Raw genomic sequence first — 26,830 nt, 5'->3', positions numbered from 1 at the left:
CAAAATGTCGAAGTTACTATGTTTTCCCTCACCGTCGTCCCACTCACGTCATCCCCCAATACAACCATCTCTCCTTTCTTCTCTCTCTGCCTCCTCTACATCCTTGCCAATAACCTTCAAAATTAAATTACAATATTAAGACATTGATTATATTCTTAATATTATTTAATTACATTTATTACCCTTTCTTGCTTCTTCGCTCTATCCAACTTCAACTTCACCATCACTCTAACCACCTCTTCCTTCCCCCATGCACGGATGCGTGCCACTCCGGTTCTTTCATAAGCCGTCACTGCCTCACAGCCCGACCAAAAATCGAACAGTGCAACCTGCATTTATAATAAAATTTATATTTTTATATAAAAACACAAAAAAGTTCTTCAACTCATTTACCTCTAAGATTGCTATGCACCCTTTGAGGTATCTCTGGCTGCCCTTTTTAAAGGTGATTATTGATTCAATCAATCTGAATGGATATATTCAGCCCAATTGAATTCACCCTTCAAGCCTTCATCGCAAATGAGCTTCATATGTTCCTTGTTCGTTGACGTATGACCCGTTGGACAAAGAAAGATACCGACAAGGTATAATAGAACTCTGGCCTTCACTCATCCCCAACGTAAGATCTACTTTTATTTCCTCTTCAATTTCAACATATGTCACCTTCTGCTTCAAACCATATTTGGAGGCAATGCTTTCCAGTCCTTACTCTTACAGACTTCTACAACATTTTTGCCTTCATTTTCTACCCCCAATACGGCTGCAGCACATGGGATCCCGAGAGGAAATGAAAAATCACCATACTTAGCAATACATTGTCTGACATCAAATTGCGCCATCAAGGATGACACAATTCCTTCGAATAAGTCGATCCCTTACTCCTACCAACGATCCAAAACCTATTTCTCCCAGCACATTCAACTGACCCTTATCCTTAAGGTGTTTAATTAATGAATTCACCCTTTTAATGCTGCATCTTGTCGACACTTCCTACATTTTTTAACAATATATATGTTATAGTTTTTATATATTTTGTATCAACGTATTTACAAGTTTAATGAATACCTTATTTTCATGTGCTTTCCTCCGTTCTTTGTATTCTTTACTATCATTCATTGACTGTGTGATGTAAGCTTCCTTTTCAGCATCACTCATTGAATTCCATTTGGATCTCACATCTTTTGTCACCTAATATTAAACATAAACGTTTCTTAATCAATACATTAACACTAAATACTACTCAATGTCAAATTCATTTTACATACCGAACCGCTCTGTGTGCCATCTTCCTTCATCCTTTTGCATTCGGCCATACTGTCAACATTTAAAATTTGTAATCAATTTAAAGTTTATCGATACTTTAATCCAATTACCATTTCAACAATAATAACAAAAAGACATTGATACTTACTAGAAGTACATATATCCACCCTTTTGTTGCTTTCGAGTCTCGGTCTCAATTTCAAAGTCATCTGCGCCACCAACAATTTTTCCACCCATTGACTCCATTTTTCCTTCATATACCAGTTTACGCAAATCAAATCAAATACTTGTTACATACACTTTATTCAATATACAAATATAGATAACTACTCTTGTGGTAAAACGGTTTTCTTCAAAAGAATTTGAATGGCCACTACAAAATGTGTCGGCACATTTATACAACCTATAATATCATTTTTACATATAATATTTAATAAAAGTATCGACATTTATATTTTACCTTGAATATCACTTTCTACCTGTAATCTTTCTCAAATGCTTCTTTGCTCTAAAACCCCAAACAACACATAAAAACCCTATTTCCTATTACTGTAATAATTAAAAACTAGGGTTTCGATAACATACTTTTCGATTCGACTGCAGCAACAAACAAATAAACTTCGCTTTAGAAACGCCTTCTGATATGCAGCAACAATTACGCTTCGATTTCAAAAACTCGTCCGTTCTATCTATTTTTAGAGGATATTTAGATATGGTCTTTATATTTTCATCGGATATGTTATTTATATTTAATCGATACAAATACAAAAGTGTCGATACTTTTATGTCAGGTGTCGATACTTTCGAAAGGATATTTACCTATTTCTTTGAAAGTGTCGATAATTTATTACATGTACTTACGAAAGTATCGACACTTTCAATATATCCGGTATCGTTTACGGTTTTATCATTTTGATACCGGTTTTATCATATTTTTACCTGTTATATCGTTGTGGATCGATATATTTTTTTAAAGAATCGACACATTATAGGCGCTAAAACTGCTTCTCTTTTAAATTCACAAAGTGTCGATCCTTATATAAAGTATCGACACTTTCAATATATCCGGTAACGTTTTACCGGTTTTATCATTTGATACCGGTTTTATCATATTTTTACCTGGTATATCATTTTGGATCGATACATTTTTTTTAAAAGTATCGACACTTTATAGAATTTAAAACTGATTCCCTTTTAAATTCACGAAGTGTCAATCCTTATAATAAAGTACCGACACTTTAAATGTATCTGGTAGCGCTTTATCAGTTTTATCATTTCAATACCGGTTTTGTCATAGTTTTACCTGTTATATCGTTTTGGATCGACACATTTTTAATTTGGATCGACACGAACCGACAAGTTAAGTTTGCCGGTTGCACAATTTTTTAATGTTTCTTCATGACTTAGACCTACTACATTATTATTAGTCAACATTTCCGGTAGCGCTAAACCGAATTTATTAAATATCTTTTAATGTATCGATAACGCGTATATTAACCGTATATTAATCTGCCTTTCATGAGACAATCCCCAAGCGAGAACGTTCTGCAAATTTGTCACTTTCGGCTACGTTTCTCATAATGAAAACTGGCTTTAGGTTTTGCTTAATCTCGACAGTTTTTGCCAGATATCCTTTCGACTAACATTGTTGTTCCCAACAAGTCTCATCCTTTTGCCGAATTTAGCCATCAACATGGTAATAATAAATCCATACGAACGATCAACTTGATGATTCTTGCGATCGTGCGTCACTTTCCAGCTATTTCCCGATAACCAAAAATTCATAGGGATTTGGCCCTTAACTTCTTGTTCTCGTGATCAACACGGCTGGCTGGTTGCTGATGAGTCACTATTCCCTGTCAATATTCTAAATGATTTCAATTCTCAAACAAATTTGCACCAACCTTTGAACATTCATGTTTCCAACTATCATCATCAAGTGCTCAAGTGGTCCACCAAGGTAGCCCACTCCCTCGTTATGTTCTGTTCAGTTCAGATACGTGCCGTCAACGTCCCCACTCCTCGTATCTCACATTTAAACATTAATCATCTTTTATATTAAGAAAACGGGTTCATTTCTTTTGAAACTATTTTTAATATGAACTATTAACATCGTAGGTGTACAGCTTACAATCCGTGTGATTTATATTAATAATTTTAAAGCTTAATCGTGAGGCTAACCTCGAGACATTCGGTGTTTTGTCGTTTTGGAAAAGTGTTGAAGATGTGCATACACATCAACTTTACCTGACCTAACCTAACCGACCAAAAGTTCCATTTCCCATTCACATTCTCACTTGAAGTTCAGAGATACTAAATTTATTTTTTATGCTTCACTCGTGGATTAATTATTTGCACGTGGCTTTTCATGGTCCAAATTTATGCGACGGCCAACTTGCAGGAATGATAATAATAGTTTCATATTCTCAAGAGACTTTGATGGAGGCTAGCCGCGAGCTTTATGCAGAATCAAAACTTGTATATTTATATTTACTGGTTAAAGTCAGAGTTTGGGTATTCCTAACATTCAGCACTTGAGAGCGTTAAAATTAATTAATCACTGGATATAATAAAGTTGTTTGATTTTCTCTCGGCGTATATGATGATTTATTTAGCGCTAGCGCTACACCTAGGCGTGTTCAGTATATGAGGAACAGATATGGAATGAGTGGTTGACTTTAGATACACGCCATAATTTTCGAGAAACCAACACCACCCAATATTTCATGGTCGGTGACTGCTAATATGACACCAGATGGACCCTGCAACCATATATGGATATATAACTATTTAATATTTTTATATACTAATTTAAATTTTAGTTGTAGTTAAATTAAATTTTGATGTAATTATACTAGTAAAAAAGTATAATATTATATTCTATTAAATTAATCGGTAGTTATAACACATAATCATACTTTATTGTTGAACTGTAAATAGCCATAATTTAGGGAATTTGTAGACGCAACTTGGACCTGATCATTGACATATATGGATGGGTGATCCCACAAGTGCAAAATCTCATGTAAGGATCATCACAGACCTCTCCTCTAGGGCTGCATCACCAACCACTCGTCACGTGCTGCCAACTCCTTTTAACTTAAAACTTCCAGGTCCCGAATAGGGATGGAACTTAAAATCATTATAGCGGGTTAAAATATTTTTATTTTTATAAATATAATTTTTTAATAAAAAGGGTTTAATAATTTTTTATTTTTTAAAAATATATTTTTTCAATATTAATTAATATCTAAAAAAATAATTAGCGTGTACCTAGGATGTTCTTGACCATGAAGGTTCGCCCCCTGCCCACAAGGCCTATTGCCATTGACCTCTCTTTAATTTTTCTTCTTCTTACGGATATATATATAGTTAAATGCTTGATTGATTTTTATATATTAAAATATTTGAGTTTTAATCATGCCACTAATCTTCAAAACATAGATGTAATTAAAATATTAGCAAAATAATTATTTTATAAAAACCTTAATTTAAATAATCATCATTGAATTTTTTGTCATCAATAAAGAAGATAATTGAATTTAACGTTATTAAATTAAATGACTCTACTTAATTAATTAACATAGGATGTGAAGCATGAGCTATTGTAATATTTATATATTCCTTGAAAAGCATGCTATTGCAGCATGTCCGCTCTTTTATTATTAATTACGTATCTTCTGGATTGGATGTATATATATATATATATATATGGGAAGAAATTTATTTATACTAATGTATATTAGCAGGATGAAGCAAGCCCTGCTTGCCATGATGAACGTGCCATGCTGGCACTAGTCGTTTAGAAGAAGTTAGGCTGTTAGGAAGCTGTTAAGTTTGCTGTTAAGAGAGGTTATTCTGTTAAGCTACCTTTGCAATATATAAACACAACAACCCCTGTATTGTAATCAATGTATCAATAAACGATTTACTGCTTTCTCTTTACCTACTTCCTAATATGGTATCATTCGCTAAAAAGATTCTGACACCATTTTTTCCGCTGTTGCACCATCAGACTCCTTTCTCTCACGCAGTTGCTGCCACAGTGAGATTGCTATTCCACCGTCATTGACAGTGCTGCTGTTTCGATCATTAAGCGTCACTCATGCATCAACAAGCTACTTTATTCTTCCTTGACATCGATTTTTCTGTCGGCAGTTTCGAATGTGAATCAGTTTCACCGTCGGAATTCATCTTTTGATGAGTGCAAATGTTGCACAAAGTGAAGTAAGAAACTCTTCTAATAATCCTAATCAACGATCTGGCTATTCTTACAATTCACGAACCAATGGTAGAGGTCGAGGCAGATCGAGAGTTCAATGTCAACTCTGTGGAAAAGTTGGCCACCTTGTTGATAGATGTTGACACAGATTTAACAAAGACTTCTCCTGTGTCACTTCTGCTTATCAAGGCCAGTATCAATATGAGTACAAAGCTGCTCCCTCTTCTAACAATTTTACAAGTTCATCTGCTGACGATGGCTATGAATGTTGTGCAAAGAAAAGAAGTGGCTCATTTACAGGAGATCAACCAGAAGCTCATGTCACATCTCTGCAGTCAGAGCGTTGGGTGGTTGACACAGGAGCCACGCAACATATTACTACAGATGCCAATAAGGTTCTGAACTCATCTGAATATCGAGGTCCATGTAAGCTTTTAATTGGGAATGGTATGTCCCTTGGTGTTAATTTGGTTGGTCATGCTCATGTAAATACCTCGTCACCTATACTGTTCTTGAATGATTTGCTGCATGTGCCTCAAATAACCAAGAATCTGCTTTCGATTTCAAAGCTTGCTAAGGACAATGATGTCTTCATTGAGTTTCACGCAAATAGATATTGTGTTCGGTATGAAGTTACTGGAATGCTGCTGCTTCAAGGTGAAGAAACTGATGGCCTGTATTCTTTTGCCGTGGATAAACCCCTAGAAGTTCATGTTGCACAAGCTAATGTCAGTGGAGTTTCAATTCGATTAGACAAGCTATGGCATCGACGGTTTAGTTATCCAGCTGTTAAGACTCTCACAAAAATAGCTTGTGAACTAGGTGTTAAAATTCGTCCTCATGTAAACAAAGAATGTGTTGCATGTCATGTAGGCAAAAGCCATAAATTGCCTTTCAATGAATCAAGTACAATGGTAACTTCCTCGTTTGAACTTGTGTACTCAGATTTATGGGGACCTCCACATGTGTCCTCCAATGGTTTTAAGTTTTACATCTCTTTTGTGGATACATTCACTCGCCACACATGGATTTACATATTGAAACATAAAGATGAAGTATACTTAGCATTCTAACTATTTTAAAAACTTGTATCTAACCAGTTTGGGACTACCATCAAAGCACTACAGACAGACTGGGGTGGTGAATTCCGCAGTATTTCATCATTGCTGTCTCGAGATGGCATTCTGCATAGGCTCACGTGTCCACACACCTCTGAGCAAAACGGTGTAGTAGAGAGGAAACACTGTCATATTGTTGAGCTGCCTTTAGTACTGTTGGCCCAGGCATCTTTACCAATCAAGTATTGGTCATACGCCATCACTTTTGCAGTACATTTAATTAATCGTCTGCCAACAAGAGTATTACAAGATATGTCACCATTTTAGAAGCTATTTGGGAAGAAACCCGAGTATTCAGTGATGAAGGTATTTGGCTGCCAATGCTTCCCTCATCTAAGAATGTTTCAAAAACATAAATTATCCTTCAGATCACAAGAATGCACTTACTTGGGAGTTAGCCTGCAACACAAAGGCTTTCAATGTTTAGCACCCGATGGTTGAGTTTATATTTCTCGCCATGTTATGTTTAACGAATCTATCTTTCCGTTTGCAGGAAAAGGAAGCGGTGTTCCCTTGGAATCTGTAGTCAACAATAAACCAAACGCTCAGCCGCTTCGAATTGTTACAAAGTTCAGAAACTCATGCTGTCAAGATCCACAACAATTACCTAATACAACCACTGTGCATGAAGAGGATGACAATTCAGTGGTTCCCAATGCACTAGAGACAAACAATGATGGACCTCAGCATATTCCAAATGATACCCTGCAACATACTTTTGATGCTACTACTCAGCAGAAACTGCACCTAATGCAGAGGTCGATGTGGGTGCAGATGCTGGCAGCATACCAGATAATGACACATAAGGTAACATATGATGCTGCTTAGACTCGAGTTCATCATATGATGACTCGTAGTCGATGTGGAATTTTCAAGCCTAAGGTATTTTCAAGTGCCATGAATAATGATGATGTTCCTAACACAATTAGTGATGCTCTTCGATCCCCTTACTGGGCTGCAGCAGTACATGAAGAGTACAAAGCCTTGATTAACAACGGTACATGGACATTAGTTAGGCTTCCTAAAGACAGAATGGTTGTAAGATGTAAATGGCTTTTTCGAGTCAAATACAACCCTGATGGATCAGTGATAGATATAAAGCACGTCTGGTGGTAAAAGGGTTTTCACAGGTTCCAGGCCAGGACTTCAAGGACAGTTTCAGTCATGTAGTTCGGTTTTCAATGTTCAATACAATATTAGTTATAGCAGTTTCTAATGAATGACAGCTTTGACATATTGACATCAATAATGCATTCCTCAATGGATATCTATGTGAGGAGGTGTACATGCAAAAACCTCACAAGAAGATGATTGCAACCAGCCCCTGTGTGTAAACTCAAGAAGGCACTCTATGGACTTCGACAAGCACCCCGCAACTGGCATGCCAAACTTAAGAGAATTTGCTATAAATAGGGTTTATAGCGTCTCGAGCAGACTCGTCATTGTTTATTCAGCAAGCTGATGGTAACTACATCTATGCTCTAGTCTATGTGGATGACATAGTAATTACAGGATGAAATCCCAATACTATAGAGCAGGTTGTTTCGATGTTACAAAGTTGTTTCTCATTAAAGGACCTAGGGGAGTTAAGCTTCTTCCTAGGAATTGAAGTCAAACGTTGCAATAACTCAGTTGTACTTAGTCAAAAAAAATACATCCTAGAGCTGCTGGTGAAAACTGGAATGTCGAATGCAGCAAGTTGTGCTACACCTATGGTTGTATCTCCCAAACTCTCTCATGAAGAAGGTGACTTAATTCAGAATGCTAGTGAATACAAAGTGTAGTTGGTTCACTACTATATATTTGCCACACAAGACCTGATATTTCGTTTAGTGTGAGACAAGTTGCTCAACATATGCATGCACCGAGAGAGACACACTTTGTTGTGATGAAAAGAATACTCGTTACCTATCAGCAACAATTAATTTCAGGTTATTGTTCTCACAAACTGGTCATGGACTAGATATAATCGCCTTTGCTGATGCAGATTGGGAAGCCAACCTTGATGACAAGCGATCTATCACCGGGTATGGGGTCTTCCTTGGCAAGTGCCTCGTTACTTGGTGTTAAAAAAAACAAAGAGCCGTCTCCTGGTCCACAATGGAGGCCGAGTACAAGAGTGTAGCATACACATCTGTTGATATAATGTGGGTTCAAGCACTACTATCTGATCTTGGCATTCATCAGAGTCACAAGCCAGTAGTCTGGTGTGACAACACAAGTGATGAGGCCAAGAGCGCGAATCCAGTATACCATGCTCAATGAAAGCATGTTGATCTTGATGTCCACTTTGTACGTGAGAAAGTAGTAGCAGACCAGCTAAGTGTCAGTTATGTTCCAGCTATGCATCAAATAGCAGATGGATTCACTGAGCCACTGGCTAGAACTGCATTTGAAGAATTTCGATCCAAAATATGTGTTCATCAAGCCTAATTCAGAAGACAAGAAGGAGCAGGAGAATATTAGCAGTATGAAGCAAGCCCTGCTTGCCATGATGAACGTGCCATGATGGCACTAGTCGTTTAGAAGAAGTTAGGCAGTTAGGAAGCTGTTAAGCTTGCTGTTAAGAGAGGTTATTCTGTTAAGCTACCTTTGCAGTATATAAATACAACAGCCCCTATATTGTAATCAGTGTATCAATAAATGATTTACTGCTTTCTCTTTACCTACTTCCTAATAATGTAGAATTAAACTAATTTTTATATTTTTATGATCAATATTTTAATATTTTAACATTTCACGTATATAAATATTGAACATGACTCAAGTGCATATATATATAAACATTATTTGTATTTAATATGGAATTTTAATATATTTTATTTATATTATTATTTAAGAGATCGATTTAGTTGATGTTATTAGTTAATTGAGTATACATTTAATTATAAAAAATGAAAAAACAAATTTTAAGATATTAATAGAAATATTATTATAATAGTTATTTTAACTTTTTTATATAATCATTAAATAAAATAAAATTATTTAATTAGCATTTATTCTATATACAAATTATAAATTTAGTTTATATATTTTAATTTGATCAATTTTAATATTTATATTTTTTAAAATTTAAAAGTTCAATCATGCCGTATCATCACGTGATTCACTTATGATATAAATTATTTATTATGAATTAAATACTCTTTTATTATATTATATTAAGTAAAAGATTATTACTTTTAAATTTATATGGTGCATGCAACCTCTTTCTTATAAGTGAACGAGAAATTATTTTATAGATTCGATTTATTACGTCATTCATGATTTAAGTGAATGATAATTACAAATTTCAAAGTAATTTTTAAATAATCACATATCTTTTATTTACATATAAAAAAGAGTTATTCACTTTAGAAAAAATGACATAAATAAATGTTGTTGTAAACGTGGTGAGGTTGGACTCTCTAATAATTTCTCGAAGTATACGTACAAGCATGAGGCTCTATCTTCTCTTTACAGGCCTTAGATACTATCGGTCCACTATGAAGGGTCCAGATAATCCCACGTGTCATCCAAGTCACCTTGAGGACTAAGGGGAATTCTCATTCCGCACTATAAAATTTATTTGAATTAGATTTACATTGAAGAAACCCCCTCCGCCCCCCTATTTTATCAAGCAAACCAAAATTCCCAACTAAAATTTTGTTTTTGATTTTCCCCCTAATATTTAATAATTACTTGCTCTTTAGATTAAATATAATAGTTAATAGGGTGGCATATATTGAAGAGAGAGCTTAGATTAAAGATAGAGGGTCAAAGCATGCTCCCTTCTCATCACCTTCCGGGGAATTTCCTTGCGCTTCACAATAACACACTTCCATATCAAATTTCTTCACAACATCACCCTGTTAATTGGCTTACAAGGAACAATTTCATCATCCTCGCCCCTCTTCGATCCAAAGGCTAGAATTCCATTGACTTTTCACCTCATCATTCCTCCAATTGCAGATCAATATGGGGCTTGAGTTCTAAAGAGGTTTCCAGTGGGTGGAGACAATCTTTGTTGCAGGCTCAAACTCTGGAGTTGCCCAAGGCAATGAAGCATCCACAAAAGCAGCAGCAATCTGAGCAGCTCAAGTGTCCCAGATGTGATTCAACCAACACCAAGTTTTGTTATTACAACAACTATAACAAGTCTCAGCCTAGGCATTTCTGCAAGGCTTGTAAAAGACACTGGACTAAAGGTGGCACTCTCCGCAATGTTCCTGTTGGCCGTGGCAGTAAAAACAAGCGCCTCAAGAAATCGAATTCTATCACTGCTTCAGCTGCCACAACTACCAAAACAAGTATTGCCTTCAATACCTCAACTGCTTCAGGTGTTGACAATAACTTCATGGCATTTCAACTATCACAGCAACAAAGGCAGGATCTTCAGCTTCCACTTGCTGACCAAAAGAACATATCCACTATGCAATTTCCGGCGATGGGTCATCTAGTTCCACCATCTTCGTCGTTGCTGCAGAATCCTCTCAATTGCAACAACTTGGACAGCAAAAGTTTCAGTACAAGCAATGGTGTGATTCTGGGTTCGGCTTCAACAGCCCCGTCGCTGCCTCAAACTCACGGCTTACAATTCCCGTTTTCAAGTTCAAACTCAAGTTCTTTTGAAACGGTGTCAACATCATTTCATTCTTCAAGTATCTACAACTACACTGGTGAAACGATGGAGGATCCAACCATCACCAGCTTCATCATGCCAACCCCAAGTGCCACTATTTCACACACGTGGCAAATACCTATCACGAGCAGTGACATGGACATAGCAAACTACTGGAATTGGGACGATATCGATGCACTTGTCTCTACTGATCTCAACATGCCATGGGATGATTCCGATATCAAACCATGAAGGAGGAGTTTTAAACATATATCCATTCTCTATAGTTTTTTCTTCTTCTTGATTTGGGTTTTCTTGTTCGATGAAAGGACGTTCTTTTTTATTATTTTATTTGGGTGTTTATTTTCTCTTTCTTAGATTGATCATTACCATTTATAATCTCCCCTTTCAACTTGTAACTGATAAAAATGAGGAAGCTGCCATATATATATTTTTTAAATTCAGCTTCAGGGTGATGGTGTACATTTTGTACTCTACCTCTTATAAGATAATGCGAGAATATAAATGTATGAATGTGTATTTTAGGTTATTGATTATAGGGTAAACTATACTAGATACCATCCAACTATAGCTCTTTTTCATTTTGACAACTATTTTTGAATTCTTGTCAATCAGACATCCAATTATTTAAATACATTCAATTAGACCACTTGTTGTTAGCATTTAACGGAAGTGTTGATGTGGCAGTTAATAAAATTAGTATAATTACATATTTAGTCACTGTTACTTATATATTATCTCAATTTGGTCCTAAATTAAGTAAATTAAAATATAAATTTAATCTTCGAATCAAATAATGTCACGTGTCACTAATACCAAATATCATGACACGTGTCACCACTCAATTGGAGGATTTAATTTATTTTAATTTAATATATTTAGTTTCCACCAACCAGAGGCCTCTAATAGAAAGAAAATTAAAAGTGGTAACAGGGGTACAAGGGATATGAACTAACAACCATTGGGGGAGAAGGGAGAAGACCAACCACTAGGCCAAGTTCATTTTTTTATTTAAAGTAGACTACATATTGTATATATCTTGTTTACTTGTATAATCTTAAATTCTTAACTATAAAATATTTTTTTATCTTAACTTAAATATTTACATTTTATTTTTATAATATTTTAAAATATATATTCAATAAATTAAGAAAAAATAATAAAAAATATTTTTTATAGTTAAGAATTTAAACATATATTCTTAACTTAAATAATAAACTTGGACTACTTTAAATTAAAAAATATTCGATAAATTAAGAAAAAATAATAAAATACATATTTTTATAGTTAAGAATTTAAATATTTTAAATATATATTCTTAACTTAAATAATAAACTTAGCATACTTTAAACCAAAAATATATATAATCGATAAATTAAGAAAAAATAATAAAATATATATTTTATAGTTATGAATTTAAATATTTTAAAATATTTTAAATATATATTCTTACCTCAAATAACAAACTTGGCCTACTTTAAACCAAAAAAATATATTCGATAAATTAATAAAAATTAATAAAATATATATTTTTATAGTTAAGCATTTAAGATTATATTTGGAAATAAAATATATATAATATGTAGTCATCTTTAAACCAAAAAATAAACTTGGCCTAATGGTTGGGCTTCTGTCTTCTCCCTTAATGGATTCTGGTTTGAATCCCTTGTGCCCTTTTTACCACTCTTAATTTTCTTTCCACCAGAGGATGACACATGTCACCTTCTGATTGGTGGAAACTAAATATATTAAATTAAAATAAATTAAATCCTCCAATCGGGTAGTGACATGTGACATGATCAGATTCGAATATTAAATTTAAGACCAAATTGAGATAATATGTAAGTAACAATGACCAAATGTATAATTATACAAATTTTATTAACTGCCACATCAACACTTCCGTTAAATGTTAACAGCAAGTGACCTGATTGAATGTATTTAAATAGTTGGATGGTCTAATTAACAAGAATTCAAAAATAGTGATCAAAATGAAAAGAAGCTATAGTTGGTAAGTCTCTAGTATAGTTTACCCTTGATTATATTATGATGGGAATAAGAGGGGATGTGATGGGGTCTCTTCCAGCTATGGTTGGCAAAAATGGATGTGATTGAAGATTCCTTGGATATGCATATTTCTAGATATCTGAATACAACTAAGATTTACATGGATTCGTTTCTTCATAATTTATGACCACTTGGTTTGAATCATTCTCTTTTCTTTGTCCTGACACCATTCTGGTTGTAAAGTTGTTTCATGTATTAGTCCCCCCCCCCCTCACTTCAGGCCTGTCCAAAACCATGTGCATGTGGATTTTATTGATGTTTATCAGTATTTTAGTTGACATCAAAATCTTTGTTTCAATATGATCTGGCCTTCCATCCACTTAGATCCACAGTGTTACGGTCTTAGAGAGGCAGCATGACTTCCCTCATCCGTTGCGTGTTGAAGTTGATCTTAAAATGTAAACAATAAACATCCACACTATTTTTGACTCGAGTAGATAAAGTTGTGAGTTATTTGAATCGAATCCTAATCTGTTTTCATAGTATTCTATCTACGGGTGTAGCGAAGCAAACAGTTAGTCATATTTTTGAAGGGTAAATTACATTTGTGGTCATTCAAATTTTAAGGAGCCTCCACTTTAGTCCCCAAAATTTTAAGACTGACATTACAATCACTAAATTTTTGTTTCACTTTCAATATGATGGTTGTCATTAGGAAATGTTGATGTGACACATTAAATTTTTTTCAACAACAAACCTAAGGTCTGAAATTTACAATCATCACCAAGTTTGATGAATAAAGTGGTTGTTGATCAATCTCAAAGGTGAAAAGTATCCACTTTTGAGTAAAAGATTAATAGTATTTAATTTCAAACTGATTTGACGTCTACCATAACAAATGGTAAAGTTTTATCTTTGTAACACCCCTAGCCCGTATCCGATCGGATCCAAGTCCGAGTGTCACATTGACTTTTCAAACATTTCCTTTACAAAATTACTAAAAGTTAAATTCACAATTCAAGAAAATAATTACTTTTTATTTATTTAAAAATCCATTGGTTTTTACAAAATATTAGAGCTTGTACAATTTAAAACTTTAGACTACATGCCAACTACACTCTATATAACAAAATACATATACTCAATTACAATTCTGATATGATATGTGAAAATGAGAATCTGACCTGTCTTGCTCCTCTTCGCTTCTCTTCTCATTTCCGAAACCTACGTGTGAAACACTCATATGCTAAGTCGATGACTTAGTGAGGCATAAAAAACATATAAAGGAAATTCTAACTTATAATCATGCATGAACAATTACTATTATTATATCATACACAAGCATATATCAGTTCATATATCAAATTCACATATGCACATACATAAATTATCTTCATTCTTATTATTATCATATATTATCATTTATTTTCTTTTATCTTATAATCTTGTACTCATCATTTATACAAATCCTATAATACATATATCATTTCACCAAGGAACACACATATTATCATATCAAGTTTCTTGATATTATCTCTTTGTTTAGCCCATGTACACTTTGGAGAACTAAAGATATGTGAGTTCACTGAGGTTGTGCACTTATGCTATCACCACAGCTCATATAATTCCCACTAGGGGCACTTAGAATTTGTCCCGAAGGACCACATATCACATATGTCTCGAAGGATCACATATCACATATGTCTCGAAGGACCACTCCTTAAGAACCATATACATAATACAATGGACCAAATAAATGTACCGAAGTACCACATATATGTTCCACAAAATTACATATATGTCCCGAAGGACCACGTAGAACCCTTGACTCTTGGCATGCCAACTATACCCCTAGCTCTCTTATTACGTAACATGGGCAATATCATTTATGACATTTCACATATCCTTTTTCATATTCATATCACATATTCATATGAGCTCATGGCTTCTTATCACATATGTCATATAACATTCTCATGGAATTTCATATCTCATTATCATATATCTCATATGATCACATAATTCATGTTAATTACTCTCTTATGTTCATATATCGCATAGATCACTTATACCAGTTCACATGTCTTATCACACTAGCATATAATCATACAAATCATGTAACACATGCATATAACACATACACTCTTATAAACATATACTTACATTTATGAGTTCATGCATTTAATATAGGAAATAAACTCGTCGCAAGTCTTATTTCTCTTAACCATCTTATACTAACTAATATGCATTCACATGGCCTCACTAGCCAATACTGACCCCCTATCTCTTCTCAATGACTATTACTTGTCGACTTGTCCGAACATTGCTCTCGATCAATATTTACACAATCATACATTTATACATATCAATATTCCAAATATCATACTCTGATCTTCATTTCTTAAACTAAAAGAAAGTCTAAATTTCATTTTCTATTTAAACTAGTATCGGTACCCCCTATAGGTATCGATGCATCCCTTAACTGAGGTATCGATACCATGCCTCAGTATCAATACCCATATTGCATTCTGTAATTTTTCGTTCAAAAATGGTATCGATACCTTCCTTAAGGTATCGGTACCCTTGGTATCGATATTGTTCTTTAGGTATCGATACCCCTTGAATTCCTTCCTTTATTTTACTCTTGAAGTATCAGTACCTGATGAATAGGTACCGATACCCCTAGCCCAGAAATCACTTTTAGCCCAAAAATTACTTCATTTCAACTCAAACACCTCATGTTTGAACCCCTTTCACCCACTTAACTTAAGTATATATAGTCAAACACATTTCTAAACCTTTAACACATTTTTATCCTCAAACTCTCATCATTCATATGAAATTCAAGAATCATACCAAATTTTTACTTGTTCTAAATTCAATTCTAACACTTCATACTTTTAATTATACTGATGACAAGTCAAATTTAACTTCTAATTCTACTTATTAACTCTATTCCAAGTTTTCATTCAAAAACTCAAAATCTTTAATCTCTCCTAACTCCTTCATCCTTTGATTTTAAAATAACTTAAGATTTCCTTAAGCTTAATTATCATCTAATGATCATAAACCAACCATAAATTCAGCAAGAAATAACTAACAAGAAATCTTACCTTTGCTTGGCTCTCACGTATGAAGAAGGAAGAAGAAAAAACAGGCTTCCAGATTTCTCTTTCTCTTCTTTCCCTCATTCCACATGTATATGTCTTATATAAAGGGAAATAAAAATCTTCCGTGTAAAATGACCATAATACCCTTATTACTTTCAACCTTCACTATTAAATCTAACATCAAAATTCTCTAATTAAATCCCTAAACTTTTCAATCTTTTAAAATTAGACCTCAAAGTTTCAAAACTTTCATTTTAGTCACTAGCCCTGATTTTGGGATATTACAATCATCCCCTCATTTTAAGAAAATTCGTCCTCAAATTTTCATTACACACATTGATAATAACATATCTTATAATGTTCTTATGTTATTTCCTTTACTTAATCTTTCTTGTTACTGTCAGAAACTTGTTTTTCCTTCCTATAGTTCTTCAACTACCTGTCTCCTTTATACATCCATCTACTGTCATTTATCATATAAACAATAACCTTACTTACTTTTTCTCACTTCTATAACAAACTTATAATCTACTTTTATCTTACTTGATCCTTTAAACTCCATATTTTTCATTTCTTTCTCCATTTATCCTTTCATATTCAAGATCTCCTTATAACATAACTAAACCATATCTTTCCCTCGTGTTCTCATACTCTTTTCATATCACTATCTCTGAGTACCCATCTTTATTACATCTTCATAACTCTTAAATCTATATCTTCTTAGCTATACCACCTTTACATAATCAGAATATACCACCATATCCAAATCCACATCATACTTGATTAACTTAGCTTTATATCTTTCCCAACTCTTACAACTCTATCACATTTATTATTACAGCTAAGCAATAGCAACTGTTTAATCTAGGGCACAAGCCCTAATCAACCAATCATATATATCATTTCCAATCGAAATTATCTCAACAATAGTTTACTTAACTTATCAAATCCACATTCATTCTCATACACCATGTAATTTTCGTTGTTCAAACTCAACATTCCAACTTCCTTTGTCTTATAAACTGATTACTGATGTACCCATTCTTAAACTCTTTTATCAATCCTTAGCTTCACTCAACATACGAATCATCACCTCCTTTACTATATCACATTTATATGATCAAAATATACAATTGTATCCAAATATACAATTGTATCCAAATCCACTTCATATTGGTTGTCTTAACCTGACAATATCGTAAAATCTTATAATTCCAATATATTTTTCATCATATAATCTTGTTAGCTAACGCTAACTCTTTTCCATATAAAATACAAACCCTTATCATATCCACACTCTTGCTTATACACAATATTATCCATTTGTTTCAAATTCATATCTCTGGTTTCATTTATCTTATAAACTTGTCACTGATGCACTTATTCTTGAATTCTTTTACAAATTCTAAACACATCATTTGATCTTTTAACGTTCTTATGGTGACACTTGTTCACCATATTCTATCTTATTTACGAAATAACGAAACTACTCCCTATTACTTTTTCGATTCAAAACAGTAGAAACCCTCTGACGCTATTCTAACATGATTTCAACTTTTTGAAATCCACATTTGATCTTACGAGGCACTTCCTGAGGTGTTCGCTCTTCATCCTGCTTGGGCAGGTGAATTGCTATCACCATCAGGTCTATCACTTTTCACTTCTTTCGAAACTCTCATTATCCTACTTCTATCAATCTAATTCTATTAGCAAGACAATATACTCCTTACACTATCAGATCATAAATTTGTCACTTTATGTTGGCATGTACACCATTTTAAACTCATTTAACTTCGGTTTAAGCCTAGAATCGGTTAAACCTTAGCTCTGATACCATTAAATGTAACACCCCAGCCCGTATCTGACCCGGATCCGAGTCTAAGGTGTCACATCGACTTTTTCAACATTTTCTTTACAAAATGACTAAAAGTTAAATTCACAACTCAAGAAAATAATTATTTTTTATTTATTTAAAAATCCATTGGTTTTTACGAAACATATCAGAGCTTGTACAATTTAAAACTTTAGACTACATGCCAACTACACTCTATACAACAAAATACATATACTCAATTACAATTCTGATCTGATATGTGGAAATGAGAATCTGACCTGTCTTACTCCTCTTCGCTTCTCTTCTCGTTTCCTGAACCTACGTGTGAAACACTCACATGCTAAGTCGATGACTTAGTGAGGCATAAAAACATATAAAGGAAATTCTAACTTATAATCATGCATGAACAATTACTACTATTATATCATACACAAGCATATACCAGTTCATATATAATTCACATATGCACATACATAATCTTCATTCTTATTATTATAATTTATTTTCTTTTATCTTATAATCATGTACTCATCATTTATACACATCCTACAATACATATATCATTTCACCAAGTAACACACATATTATCATATCAAGTTTCTTGATATATTATCATATCAAGTTTCTTGATATTATTTCTTTGTTTAGCCCATGTACACTTTGGAGAACTAAAGATATGTGAGCTCACTGAGGTTGTGCACTTATGCTGTCACCACAACTCATATAATTCCCACTAGGGGTACTTAGAATTTGTCCCGAATGACCACTATGTCCCGAAGGACCACATATCACATATGTCCCGAAGGACCACTCCTTAAGAACCATATATATAATACAATTGACCAAATAAGTGTACCGAAATACCACATATATGTTCCACATAATTACATATATGTCCCGAATGACCACGTAGAACCCTCGGGTCTTGGCATGCCAACAATACCCCTAGCTCTCTTATCGCGTAACATGGGTAATATCATTTATGACATTTCATATATCACTTTTCATATTCATATCACATATGCATATAAGCTCATGGCTTCTTATCATAAATGTCATATAACATTTTCATGGAATTTCATATCTCATTATCATATATCTCATATGATCACATAATTCATGTTAATTAATCTCTTATGTTCATATATCGCATAGATCACTTATACCAGTTCATATGTCTTATCACACTAGCATATAATCATACAAATCATGTAACACATGCATATAACACATACACTCTTATAAACATATACTTACATTTATGAGTTGATGCATTCTAATATAGGAAATAGACTCGTCGCAAGTCTTATTTCCCTTGACCATCTTATACTAACTAATATGCACTCACCTAGCCTCACTAGCCAATATCGATCCCCTATCTCTTCTCAATGACTATTACTTGTCGACTTGTCCGAACGTTGCTCTCGATCGATATCTACACAATCATATATTTATACATATCAATAATCCAAATATCATACTTTGATCCTTCATTTCTTAAACTAATAGAAAGTCTAAATTTCATTTTCTATTTAAACTAGTATTGGTACCCTCTATAGGGTATCGATACATCCCTTAACTGAGGTATCAGTACCATGCCTAGGTATCGATACCCATATTGCATTCTGTAATTTTTCGTTCAAAGATAATATCGATACATTCCTTAAGGTATCGGTACCCTTGGTATCGATAGCACTTGAATTCTTTCCTTAATTTTACTCTTGAAGTATCGGTACCTGATGAATATGTACCGATACCCCTAGCCCATAAATCACTTTTTAAGCCCGAAAATTACTTCATTTCAACTCAAACACCTCATGTTTGAACCCCTTTCACCCACTTAACTCAAGTATAAATACTCAAACACATTTCTAAACCTTTAACACATCTTTATCCTCAAACTCTCATCCTCCATATGAAATTCAAGAATCATACCAAATTTTATACTTGTTCTAAATTCAATTCTAACACTTCATATTTCTTAATTCTGCTGATGACAAGTCAAATTTAACTTTTAATTCTACTTATTAACTCTATTTGAAGTTTTCATTCAAAAACTCCAAATCTTTAATCTCTCCTAACTCCTTCATCCTTTGATTTTAAAATAACTTAGCTTTCCTTAAGCTTAATTATCATCTAATGATCATAAATCAACCTTAAATTCAACAAGAAATTAAGTAACAAGAAATCTCACCTTTGCTTGGCTCTCACGTATGAAGAAGCAAGCTTCCAGATTTCTCTCTCTCATTTCCCTCATTCCATGTGTATATGTCTTATATAAAGGGAAATAAAAAATTTCCTTATAAAATGACCATAATACCCTGATTACTTTCAACCTTTACTATTAAATCCAATATCAAAATTCTCCAATTAAATCCCTAAACTTTTCAATCTTTCAAAATTAGACCTCAAAGTTTCAAAACTTTCATTTTAGTCACTAGACCTGATTTTGGGATGTTACAATCTTTTAGTTTCAATTAAAATTTACTTGGGATTCGATAAGATTAAACGGTTTTCTAACGAGTTTGAATCAAATGAAATAAAGAGGAGGAGGAGAAGAATAATAGTTTTGTGATATTTTTTTATCAAAGAAACTGTCGAACAATGACATAAACAATAATGAAATGAATTGACAATCTAATAGAAAGTTAAAACTTTTAGATTGATCAATGTTAATTTTCAGGTCTACTTGAAATTAAATTATGTTAATCTTTTGGCTAAATAAAACCTTTACACTGTTAAAATTAATCGACAATGCTTTGTTAAAAAAAATCAACTTTTTATAATGACTGCCATTTTAGAAAAATAGGATTTTTGAGCAAGGACATTTCATCCGTCGATCAAATTGTTCATTTTTATTCTCTTATATTTTCCTTAGGTCATGGGTTATAGACCCAAGCATTCTTTTCCCTTCCCTTGGAGTTCCTCATTCCCGTCCCCTCTAAGTAAGATTAAAATTAGAATTAAGATTTATAAATAAAAAATTAAGATTTTCTTAAGAAGACTCCACGCCAGCATCTAATGACAACTAACGAAATTAATTGTAATAAAGACAAATTAAAAGTTTAATAGCTGTAATACAAAATTCAAAATTTTTAACAACAAAAATCAAAGTATCCTAAAAGTTTAGTACCTTCTTTTCATTAGAAAGAAAGATTTTGGTTAATTGGGCACTGAAATTAATGACAGAAACAGTTGAACAACAACCAGTCTATTTGTGGAGGGGTCAGGAAATACATATTAATATACGGTTAATATACGGCGTTACCGGATACATTAAAAGATATTTAACAAATTCGATTTAGCTCTACCTATTATGATGACAGGCTAATAATGTTGTAGGTAGAAAATATGAAAAACTATTAAAAATTTGGTAACCGGTAAACTTTGGTTATCGGTAAGTATCGATACATATATATAAGTGTCTATACTTATTTCACTGTGAAAAAAATTAATTTAAGGTTATCTTTTAAGTGAGTTTTAAGATATTAATTTAGTAATTATATGTGTCTAATGATTTATTTTTATGTTACTATATATATTATTTTTAAATTAAAAATAATAAACATAGATATTACATATTTATTATTATCTTTGGTTAAAATTGTTAAATTTAAATTTTAAATAATATTTTATAAAATATCTAAACAATCCAATAATTTTTTGTGTAAATAAAATTATTAAATTAATATTATAGGTGGAAAACATGAAGCACTATTAAAAATTTTTGAAACATAAATTACATAACTTTCAACAAAGTATCAATACATATACAAAAAGTATTAATACTTTCAACATATCTGGTAGCTCTTTACCGATTTTGTCATAATGAAACAAGTTTTGTCATATTTTTACATGTTATATTGTAAAGTATCGATACATGTACAAAAAATATTGACACTTTCAACATATTAGGTAGCTTTTTACCTGGTTTTGTCATATTTTTACATGTTATATTGTAAAGTATCGATACATTTTTACAAAAAGTATTGACATTTTCAACATAGCATGTAGTTCTTTACCGGTTTTGTCATAATGAAACTGATTTTGTCATATTTTTACTGTTATATTGTAAAGTATTAATACATTTTTTTTACAAAAAGTATCGATACTTTCAACATATTAGGTAGCTCCTTACCGGTTTTGTCATAATGAATCTGGTTTTGTCATATTTTTACATGTTATATTGTAAAGTATCGATACTTTCAACATATTAGGTAGCTCTTTACCGGTTTTGTCATAATGAAACTGATTTTGTTATATTTTTACCTGTTATATTGTGAAGTATCAATACATTTTTATAAAGTATCGATACTTCCAACATATCTAGTAGATCTTTACCGGTTGTCATATTTTTATCTGTTGTGTTGTAAAGTATCGATACATTTTTATAAAGTATCGATACTTTCAACATATCCAATAGCTCTTTACCGGTTTTGTCATAATGAAACTGGTTTTGTCATATTTTTATCTGTTATATTGTTATGTATCGATACATTTTTATAAAGTATCGATACTTTATAGGCGCGATTACTGCTTTTCTTTTAAATTCTAAAAGTGTCGATACTTATTTAAATTGAATCGATACTTTCAACATATCTGGTAGGTAGTTTAATGTAATAGGTAACACTATTTTTTTTACCGTTTACATTATTAACAACCTTAAAAAAATCCGGTAGGTATTTTAATGTAATAGGTAGCACTATTTTTTTACCGTTTACATTATTAGCAAACTTCAAAAAACCGTTAGGTATTTTAATGTAATAGGTAGAGTCTATTTTTTTACCGTTTACATTATTAACAACCTTAAAAAAAATCGGTAGATATTTTAATGTTATAGGTAGTTTAAATTTTGTTAACATTTATTCCTAAGGCAAGTTTATCATAACTGATAACAAATTAAGTAATTACCTATTTTGTTACATAAGCACTACATAATATGTTATTGTGCTTGATAATGTTTCCAGTAATTAACCGGTTATGTTATCCTTGGTAATTTTTTAGGCGTTTACCTAATATGTTGTAATAACAAATTAAATAATTAACCTATTTTATTATATAAGTGCTACCTATTACATTATATAAGCGTACCTAATATGTTATTGTGCTTGATAATGTTTCCAATAATTAACCGACTATGTTATCCTTGGTAACATTTTAGGCGTTTACCTAATATGTTGTAATAACAAATTAAGTAATTAACCTATTTTATTATATAAACGCTACTTATTACATTATAAAAGAGCTACCTAATATGTTATTGTATTTGATAATATTTCCGGTTAAATGATATAACATAACCGGACTACATTTTAACCGGTTACTTGTTTAACCAGTCACGCCGTTTTTTAACCGCTGTACAGTAGAACTTCCCATTTGTGGATGGGGCTGTTGTTTCGGTAAAAAAATGAATCAAATAAGTAATCATACGGTTGTTTGAATAAATTTTATATTAAAAACCTCAAATAAATAATTATTTAAATAAATAGGGCCCTTCAAGAATTATTTAGAAGAATAACGCTCAAATCGTCTACATAGAATGACCTCGCTTCCTGTAAATATCGTTTTAAATCCTCGCACCTTTCAACACGCGAGATACGTCCGACGTGTGCAGGCTTTCCTAGGTAAGCCAATAAAAGAATTGGATAAAATGACCTCGCGCATTGCGAAGCGCGAGATAGCCTAAAAACCAAAATATTACGAGATTTATAAAAGATCTCGCAGCCTGCAACGCGCGAGGATCTTTCAAATTGAAATTAATAATAAATAAATATAATAATAATTAATAATATTGATTATTAAATATAATAATAAATAAATATAATTAAAATATATATTTTATAAATTTTGAAATAATGAAAAATTATGTGTATAATATATTAAATATAACAAATAATTAATAATGTTATAATTATAATATATTTTGAAATTTATAAGACAAGTTGATATTAATTTTTTGAAAACAACAATCTCACGCCTTTCAAACCGCGAGGTACTAACGAAAAAAATATATTTTGATTTTTTTAATTTTTAAGTATAAACGCGTAATGCTGTAATCTATCTTTAAAGTAAGTATAATATCATCATATATGAGACATTTTAAGTTTGGTAAAAATGACATTGAAAATGGTTAAAAATCATGGTTTTGTGAAATAAGAAAAAATGGTTTGATAAATATTGGAGTGTTATTTCTGACTTGTAAATAGGAGTGATTTCAGAATTTATATGCTTAGAGATATAGTATTACAACTTATATTTATGTTGAGGCTAATTTGGTCACATATGAGATATTTTAATGAGGTAAAAATCATGTTGGAAAAAGTTGAAATGCATGATTTGGTGCATGAAGAAATCAAAAGAATTTGAAAACCAAGTAATATTTGTTGTTAATTAAAAAAGAAATAATACAAAAATCTCATTTAATTGATACGTGGACCTGAGCGCTTGGGACATTTGTTCTTCGTGTGTCCGGGATTCCTACATATAAAGCATAATTCGGTTGTCTGCTTCTTTCTTGATGTTCGACCAAATCCTCGTCACAAAAAATCAGGGTTGACCATGGACGACTGGATTTTTTTCGTCGTAGTGTATAATCTAGCCGTATAGTAGGTTCATCATCATCTTCATGCGGATCCCATTCATTTCCATTTGGAGGGAACTAGTATTCATCTGAATCCAGCTCACTTCCAGAGTCGGAGCCACTGGACTCGGTTTCCATTTCCTCTCCTGAATAATCAAGTTTTTTCCCATTTGACAATTTATTCTTTAGCTTGGAAGTTGATTTCTGATTCAAATTAGGAGGCCACTGCATATTCATTGGATATGGAAGTGGCACAGGCTGCATAGGATGAAAGGGATATCCTTGATACTGGGATAGCTGGCCTTGAAAATTATACATATGCTGAGGCATCTGATATAGCCATTGCATTGAAACTTGAGTTTTTGAGGTAGTTGATGATGGTGTCTGAACTGATGCAGGCAAATTCTCATATGAATGTACATCAAAGGAACCAAATATTATCTATTGGAATATAAAAAAAATCAAATTTAGTGCAAATAAGAGATGATACGCTTGGCATCTTAGCATGTTTTAAGAAGCATGGATTCTGATCCAAAAGTATATTTTACATTAAGTTAAGTTCGAGAGGACTTATGGATGCCTATCCAATATGTCAAGCAAGAAGTAAGACTATATCCGAAGTGGCAATCAAGTAAATGTTTTGCATTTACACAGACAAGAGAAGGTGATTCAACAGGAACGGTAATGATAATGATAATGAGATGTATTCTTTAAGTATGATTGTTAAGAATCTGTAACGAAAAGGCAAGGAAAAGCTATAAGCCTCTGAAATACCTTTCTTGGAATCCACAGCTCCTGCACGTGTCTGATGTTGATCCTGCTGAAGATTCATTTGAAGTGTGATCATTAGAGATGCTAATTCCATTTGTAAGCACAATGCCAGATGTTCCCAACACTGGCAGTTCTGATGGTGAGCATGCCTCAACTGCAGCTAATTCTTCCATCCAAAGACGGTCCCACATGCTTTTTCTTGCATAATTCCTTGAAATTAATGCATGCTTCCCTAAAAATAATCAATGCTCAAGTATAAGACCCTAAGAAGGCTGAATGTCAGGCAAAAGGGACAAAATTATGGGTTTACGTGGAACTCATTTATGATAGCTAAAACAACTTTAGTGCATCTGAAGCTACTTCAAAGAAATTTTCAGCCTTCAGGTGCAGAAAACGAGTTCAGCATGAACAGATGAAGATGTAACTTCAATTTCTAGTTAGTGGTAAAAGTAGAAGAATATGAAGTCAACTATTAAAGCAGGGTTCTATTCAAATACTGTCATTTGATTTAATGAATTTAAAACACTTTCTTGTTTACCCATTGTTGTATTTGATTATGCTTTCAAAAATAAAAACTATCCCATAATACTTGTAGTTAATGTTTCTTACCTTAACCTGGATGCTCCAAATGCATCTGCAAACGAGATAAGATGTTCCATATTTTCCATTGCAAACCCAGCAACCAGCCCACGAGTATAAGTCATTGCGTGTTCTTTCCATAGCAGGGCTTTTCGAGTTTCCAGTAGCCGTTGAAGTTGAACCCTAGTCACAAAAATGACTGAATGAATCAAATCAACGGCATCCAATGAACTAGGAGTATGAATTAGTATGACCAATGTTAGGCCATTTAAGGATAAAATAAGTTACTTGGAGTTCTCTTCCTGTTTAATCTCATCTTTTATCTTGAGTTCTCCCATCACATGGTGACAAACGAACATAAAAGAACACTATAAAACTCTTTAAAAAACGTAAGATGTGAATTTCTGAGGAAAAAAAAAGATTGCACTTAGTCTTGTGAATTATTCAAAAAAAAGTAAAAGGAATACCTTTGTCAAATCAGTTGATTTCTTTGTATGACCATTTGCATCTGACCATATGAGAGAAAAAATCAATTAGGAGATACCTAGCAGATATTTGAAACTAAACTGAGTCTGTTATGCAATTTTTATTTTGAACCAACAAAGACATTTGAGCAAAATGGAAACTTTTGGTAGCAAAAATTGAAGTCATCGAGCATACCTTCCTCATGCCTCCCACTGGCATTAGCTAACTCATTAGCCAGAATAGATCTCTCAATTTGCAAG

General features: G+C 32.7%; 1 protein-coding gene and 1 long non-coding RNA gene across 2 annotated transcripts; one reads left to right on the top strand and one right to left on the bottom strand.

The window, feature by feature from the left end:
- The first annotated feature begins 10,215 nt into the window (after positions 1-10,215).
- LOC120131428 (dof zinc finger protein DOF1.4-like) lies at positions 10,216-11,549 on the top strand. The gene has a single exon (XM_039148417.1). It carries the CDS (start codon positions 10,643-10,645, stop codon positions 11,453-11,455), a length of 813 nt encoding a protein of 270 aa, XP_039004348.1. The 5' UTR covers positions 10,216-10,642; the 3' UTR covers positions 11,456-11,549.
- Positions 11,550-25,535: 13,986 nt separating this feature from the next.
- LOC120131618 lies at positions 25,536-26,422 on the bottom strand. The gene is made up of 3 exons (XR_005516932.1): positions 26,394-26,422; positions 26,136-26,288; positions 25,536-25,758 (listed from the first exon to the last, which is right to left on the bottom strand). It is a non-coding gene; the product is annotated as an uncharacterized LOC120131618 (long non-coding RNA).
- Between the last annotated feature and the right edge of the window lie 408 nt (positions 26,423-26,830).

The sequence above is a fragment of the Hibiscus syriacus genome, unplaced genomic scaffold (assembly GCF_006381635.1).
Source record: "Hibiscus syriacus cultivar Baekdansim isolate YM2019G1 unplaced genomic scaffold, ASM638163v2 tig00110556_pilon, whole genome shotgun sequence".
NCBI classification, from domain to species: domain Eukaryota; kingdom Viridiplantae; phylum Streptophyta; class Magnoliopsida; order Malvales; family Malvaceae; genus Hibiscus; species Hibiscus syriacus.
The sequence above is the reverse complement of the archived record's forward strand: the minus strand, read 5'-3'. Positions and strand labels throughout refer to the sequence as shown.

Excerpts from the sequence above, each read along its gene's own strand:
- LOC120131428 (XM_039148417.1), top strand. The coding sequence starts at position 10,643 with ATGAAGCATCCACAAAAGCAGCAGCAATCTGAGCAGCTCAAGTGTCCC.